This window comes from Galeopterus variegatus, unplaced genomic scaffold, assembly GCF_000696425.1.
Source record: "Galeopterus variegatus unplaced genomic scaffold, G_variegatus-3.0.2 Scaffold1613, whole genome shotgun sequence".
Lineage (NCBI taxonomy): Eukaryota > Metazoa > Chordata > Mammalia > Dermoptera > Cynocephalidae > Galeopterus > Galeopterus variegatus.
The window spans coordinates 275,128-282,139 of record NW_007727724.1 but is presented as its reverse complement, the minus strand read 5'-3'; the positions used below and the strand labels follow the sequence as shown (position 1 = coordinate 282,139).

At 43.7% G+C, this 7,012-nt stretch overlaps 1 protein-coding gene across 1 annotated transcript in view; it reads left to right on the top strand.

The window, feature by feature from the left end:
• GRK4 (G protein-coupled receptor kinase 4) overlaps nt 1-7,012 on the top strand; it is a 74,584-nt gene that overhangs the window by 14,958 nt on the left and 52,614 nt on the right. The window contains exon 3 of the mRNA XM_008577975.1: nt 6,336-6,448. Coding sequence (XP_008576197.1) covers nt 6,336-6,448 — 113 coding nt within the window. The remainder of the gene's footprint in view (nt 1-6,335; nt 6,449-7,012) is intronic.

Below are 7,012 nucleotides of genomic sequence, written 5' to 3'. Positions count from 1 at the left end.
TTGCCAATTTGACTATAACATATCTTGGAGAAGACTTTTTGGGTTGAATACATTTTGAGATCCTTGAGCTTCCTGGATCTGAAGATCTGTGATTTTTCCTATACCTGGGAAGTTTTCCGCCAGTATTTTGTTAATACATTTTCAATGCAATCTTCTTTTTCCTCCCCTTCTGGGATACCCATGACTCAGATATTTGAGCGCTTAAGGTTGTCTGATATCTCTCTGAGATTTTCTTCAATGCCTTTGATTCTTTTTCTTTTTTTTTGTCTGCTTGTGTTATTTCAAACAGCCCATCTTCAAGTTCAGAGGTTCTCTCTTCAACTTCGATAAGCCTGCTGCTTAAACTCTCCGTTGTGTTTTTTATTTCACTGAATAAGCTTCTTCAGTTCGGCAAGTTCTGCTACCTTTTTTTTTCAGGACATTGATTTCCTTGTACATTTCCTCTTTCAGGTCCTGTATACTTTTCCTCGTTTCATCATGATGTCTAGCTGAGTTTTCTTGTATCTCATTCAGTTTCCTTAGAATTATCACTCGAAATTCCTTGTCAGTCATTTCAAGGGCTTCTTGTTCTATAGGATCTAGAGCTTGAGATTTATTATCTTTGGCTGGTGTACTTTCTTGATTTTTCGTATTTCTGGTGTCTTTTCTTTGATGTTTATTCATTGTGGCGGGGTGTTTCACAGTCCACAGGTTTGACACTATTGCCTGACTAAGATGTTACTGGGGTTGCCAATTTGATATGGCTACCTCAGTGACTACTCAGTTGGCCACTAGTGCCTTGCGTGTGTGGTTACCTCGGGTCTTGAGCCTCTCTGGGGAGCCACCTCTCTGGTTAGCTTGGACTCTGCCGGGCTGCTGGGTGACGGGGCAGTACCGCAGGGTGTTGCTCCTGCCGCTTAGGCACGTGATATGATTATGGAAGTTGATCTGTAGTTGGCAAGCTGGAAATTTGAGTTCTGGCCTTCGAGCACAAGATTTAGTTAGCTCTGAGCTTTCAGAGATTTATCCACCTTTTCTTGCTCTTGGAAATGCACAGTGCACTCTGGCAGCTTAGAGTTTCTGAAGCTGGGAAGTCCAGTGTCCAGGGAACACATCTGGTGAGATCAGTTTCTGAGGCTGAGAATTCTAAAGTCCATCTGCTGGTGGTGATAGTGACCCAGGGGTCCAGAGCTCGAACTTTGGCATGGGGAGAGCCGCTCAGAATTTTTTCTTGCACAACTGGCAGATGGAGCGCAACTCTTTCTGGTGCTTCAGTCAGAGAAAGGAACACGCCACTCCCTTAACATATGCATTCTGCTTCTGTACAAGTCGCTTGCTAAAATAAATGGGGGAATAAACAGTAGCATGGCCAACGCCATTTTAGGCGGCTCTGCCATTTTAGCCTGAAAAATCCCTACCAACCTGTTCACTCTTTTTTTTTTTTTTTTTTTTAAAGATGACCGGTAAGGGGATCTTAACCCTTGACTTGGTGTTGTCAGCACCACGCTCACCCAGTGAGCGAACCGGCCATCCCTATATGGGATCCGAACCCGGGGCCTTGGTGTTATCAGCACCGCACTCTCCCGAGTGAGCCACGGGCTGGCCCCCAACCTGTTCACTCTTAACCCACTGCAGTCTGGCTTCTTCCTGACTTGTGTTGGTGTCCTTCCCAGGTCTCTGTGAGCTCCAGAGCAGTTTTTAAGCCCTAGATGTCCCAAAGGTATCTATGTCCCACTCAACACATTTAACCCTGGCGACTGTTTTGCAGCCCCTCCCCCTACCCATGTGGCCACACCAGCCATCCTCTTTCTGTGTCAGCCGTGACCTTCACAGTTCTCCGGTGCTGCCTACCCATGCACGTCTTGTCTCCGCATGGTCAGCCGGGGCCTGTGACCACCCTGCTCCCTGCTCCTCTCACCTGGGCTGTTCACGGGCTCCCCTTTCAAGGAGCAGTGCTTCCTTCTATCTTTTTGCCCATCGGTTGTACTTAGCTACCTGCTTTCTCCTTTGTCCCCTCTGTAGGTTCCTGAGAATGGGGCTCCAGTCATTTGTATTACAAAGGAGGGACTCAGAGTGGTTTGGATGAATTGCCTCCCCAAATTCATTTTGTCACCAACTCACCTCCTCCTTCCCACCCTTGCTGCCGTGGCCCTGGCCTCAGTCATGCTCTTCCTTGGTCACCTGCCCTAGTCTCTCCTGCCTCCTGGGATCATCTCTGTAGCCCCTGATTGGGATTGAGGAAGTTCTGGGAAGTGGGCAGTTGCCACCAGCAGGTCTCTGATGTCCTTAAAATGCCAGACATATAAGTATTATTGTGAAGGCTAAGTGAAGTAATACCTGGAAAGGACTGACGATAGTGCCTGGCATAGAGAAAGAGGTGGACAAATGTCACCTATAACTATTATTCTTTATCTCTGTTCCTTCTAAAGTAGAGACAGACCCCTTGGTTCAACATGAAGGCTTTCTGAAGAGCTGATCCCAGTCTTGTCTTTAAAGCTTCATTTCTTCTGTATTTGCTCTCTGTGTCCCTTTTTCAGGCACTCTGAACTGTTTGTTGGGTAAATCACTTACTTTCCATGTATCTTTGTCATAGTTTGTTCTAAAAATTGAAATCCAGTAACAGTAGTACAATAGTATTATTATGTACGTATACCATATAATCTAGAACCAGGTAGATATAGTTGGAGACATATGGAAGAAAATATTCTGTCCAGACTTTGCCAAGGATAATCTTTCAAATGTCTTTATACAGTTATTTACTTTTTCTAGTTTTCTTTGCTTCTTCTGAGTTATACCTGTTGATTCATCCTTCTTGCTTTGTCCTCTGATTTCTTTCTCATTTTGTTGTTATAGCTCCTCAAGTGATTTTTTTTTTAACGCAGGATACATGGAAGGTAAAATTTCCAAGTTGTTAAGTTGTGGAAAGCATCCTTTTTTTGCCTTCTTATTTGATATTTATAGGATTGAATAAGATTTACACACTCTCCAAATTTTGAAAACATTGGTTTTTCTAGCCCTCAACTTTACTTATGCAGATGTCCTTCTGATTCACTACATCTTGTAGCTAATTTTTATTTCTTTCTCAGAGGCTTTTAGGATTTCTTGTTTCTCCTTAGCGTTGGACATGTCCTGGGTATCTCTAGGTGTGGGTCATGCTTCATCAGTTATGTTCAGTGCTCAGTGGGGCCTTTACATCTTTGGCCTGAGAAAAATTTTATGCCCCCTGTATTTGTCTATCTATATGTCTATCTGTCTGTCTCCCTCTTCCTCTCTTCCATTTTATCTGGCTTTCCCCTTTGAACTTCTATTAGATATTTGTCTTTCTGGATCTGTTTTAACATTTCAAAATTTTCTCATATTTTCTGCTTGCTTTTCACCATTTATTTTAGTTTTCTTCTTTATTACTCAGATCAATATCTGTGCTTTTATGCATGTGCAAAGTATTTTTAAGCCCATTCCACAGTGTTTTCTACTAATCGCATTTTTTTTTTTTTTTTTTTTTTTTTTTTTTGTCTTTTTTCCGTGTCCGGCAACGGATCGCAACCCTCAGTGTTGCCCCCGTACCGGACCGGGACCGGCAACGGGATTGCAAGCCTCGGTGTTGCTCCCACGCCTCGCTCAGCCAGTGAGCGGGAGCAGGTCTGCACGTGGGATCCGAACCCTCAGACGGGAGCGCCGTCGCGCTTCCCAAGCGGCGCACTATCCAGTGCGCCACCGGGCCGGCCCTCGCATTTTTAACTTCTAAGAATTTTCTCTTGTTCTGTGATTGCTTTTTCATGTTGGCTGTTCTTGTTTGATGGCTCTAACAGTCTCTTCAGTATCTCAGAGGATACTTAGGATTTTAAAAGGTACATTTTCTGTTTTCTCCTGGTTCAGTGTTTCTGCTGGTTATTTTTTTATATTTAATGTTTTTAGCTGCTGCTTTTTTTCCCCTAATGTCCAGAGACCTGAGGTGGTTTATTTGAGTTTATACTAAAGGCTACATTTGTTAAGGCAGGCGGCCAGCATGGCTTTCCCCTGTGGTAGCGCAGTTCCATTTTCCCCGGGCCTCCTCTTTCATGATTGGGGTCCTGGTAGGTGTGTGCCAATGGGCAGCATCCTGCCAGGGCATGTGTTCCAGCAGCCACAGACAGAATTGCTTTACTTTGCTAGAAAAGCACTTTAGCTTCCAAGCTGTGTTTTGCCCCTTCCTCTCAGGTCCCAGTATCTCTCTTGGCAGATGCCCACCAACCCAAAGGAAAAGCCTCTCAGCGAGCCATTCTGTCAGGATTGGGGATAGGCTCCCACGATCTAGGTATTGGGGAGGAACTTTCTTAGGAGGCCCAGCTTATTTCTGGGGCTTGAGCTGATGGTTTCTTTAATGATCCAGCTCCATCTGTTTTCTTTCTTCCAGGAAATCCTCAAAATTCAAATACCTGAGGATTTCATTCTTTTAGCTGTTTTGGTTTTGCTTTAATATTTGGTAATTTCAGTAGGCAGACATGTATGCTCTGTCTGCCATCCTCAGCTGGAAAACTAGGAACATTTGGGGACTTTTGAATTAGGGAGGAAAGTATTAAAAACTCAACATTTCAAAAACATAGCTTTTTGACTGGCTTTGTCTCTGATTTTCTAAGTATGGTTAATGAATATCCCTAAAATAAAATGTAGCAGCAAAATTGGACAAAGTGGATTGCAGAATTTTTGCAAAACTGTTGTGATGTTTGTTGAAACAACCAGTTCTGCACTGGTGATAGATCTATCTATCTGTACATATATCTCCTATATTAGTCAGGGTTCTCCAGAGAGACAGAATCAATGGGATATGTTATAATTACATGAGAGGGATTTATTAGGGGAATTAGCTCACGTGACTATGAAGAAAAGTCCCACGATAAGCCATCTATAAACTGGATGCTGGTAGTGTGGCTCAGTCCAAGTCCAAACACCTCAAAACCAGGGAAGCTGATGGTGTCCTTGGTGTAATAAGTTCTGGAACCCCAAAGCTGAAGAGTCTTGAGTTCTGATGTCCACAGACAGGAGAGAAGAGTGTATCCCAGCTCCAGCAGATCAAAAGAGATTGAAATTCACCTCTTTCCTCTGTCTTTTGTTCTCTCCGGACCCCCAGCGGATTGGATGGTTCCCACCCACACTGAGGGTGGGTCTTTCACACCCAGGCCACTCAGACTGTCATACTAATCTCTGCTGGAAACACCCTCATGGACACACCTGAAAAGATTGCTTTGCCGGGTTTCTCAGCATTCCTTCATCTAACCAGGTTGACATCTAGAATTAACCTTCAAACTCCTTACCTATACATTTTCAGGTGCAAAACTCAGTGATCCAAAACAGGATTTTTTAGATTACCAGAATTACTTGGCATTAATAAACCCTTTAATTGAGGGATTTCAATTGTTATGGCTCACTTAATTGTTCAGCTTTAGAGTCACTTTAGGGGTACCTGAACATAATCATGTTTATTTCAGTTGAGAGTCACTGCTAAGAGAGCAAATGATTTTCTTGCTGAAGTTTGATTAACTATTTTGGACGTAAGATTTTTTGTTTTATATTCCTCTTGTCATGCTTACCAAATATCAGTGACTTGTCCTCTAAACAGTATCAGTGTTTGAGGTAAGGTATGTAACGTATTTCTTATGAAAAGAAAAAACAACAAATAAAGAGCAGTTTAAAAAAACCATTAAGCATATATAATATTTGTAACTTTTTGAAGGTATAGAAAGGTAGCAAAATGGAAAAGAGTTTTAAAAACCTAATTTAGGGGCTGGCCCAGTGGGGCACTCTGTAGAGTGCGGCGCTTGGGAGTGTAGCGGTGCTCCCGCCGAGGGTTCGGATCCCATATAGAGACCGGTCCGCTCACTGGTTGAGCGCAGTGCGGGCGCAACACTGAGGGTTGCGATCCCGTTACCGGTCACGAAAAAAGACAAAAAGGAGGAAAAAAAAAAAGAAAAAACCTAATTTAGTACACTCCTGCAGTATATTTTACATACATGCAATTTGTGCCAAGCATATAGGGTGGGCGGAGTAGTGGAAGGACAGACTGAGATCTCTTTTCTGCCCCTCTCTTCCTTTGTTGTGACCTTGACTGCCCAGTTCCTTTTTGGAGAAGAGCAGGCCCTTTCGCGTCAGGCGTCATACACCTTTATGAGTTCTGCCAGCTATCTATGCTCTGCCTGGGAATTTTAAACGTTCATTATAACCCAGTCTATATTAGTAAACAAAACAGTAGTTTAAAAAATAATACAGCAAATACTGTTTTTGGCTTTTATTGTATCAAGCGAAAACAGTAAGGTTCAGAACAGCACTTGGTGGAGTGTAATGATTATTTTGTTTGCTTCTTATCCCCTTTCTTCACCCAGAAAAGGATTACAGCAGTCTTTGTGACAAGCAGCCAATAGGAAGACTTCTCTTCAGGCAGTTCTGTGATACAGAACCTTCCCTAAAGAGGCGCATTGAGTTCTTGGATGCAGTGGTAAGCGATTTATCTCAGTGTTGAACTGCCCACCTAATCTTGTGCTTTTGAAAATTTAAAAACTAGACCTCATCAATGATGTGGAGTGGATAGACTAGTTGTCTTGGTGTCACGTTATCTTCTTTTCGTGGAAATCCCTTTAGTATGGGGCCGGCCCGGTGGCGCACTGGGTAGTGCGCCGCTTGGGAAGCGCGGTGGCGCTCCCGCCCGAGGGTTCGGATCCCACATACGGACCGGCTCCCGCTCACTGGCTGAGCGAGGCACGGGAGCAACGCCGAGGTTTGCAATCCCGTTGCCGGTCCCTGGTCCGGTACGGGGGCAACACTGAGGGTTGCGATCCGTTGCCGGACACGGAAAAAGACAAAAGACAAAAAAAAAAAAAAAGAAATCCCTTTAGGGTAGGTATTATCATTATCCCCAGTTACAGATAGAGAAAGAAACTGAGGCATAGAACATTAACTTACTAATGAGAGACAGAGCCAAGTGTTGAGCACAAGTGATCTAGCTTCAGGGGACGATGTTTTATGCATGGCAGTGAGATTCTCTGAGGGATGACCCCTGGCC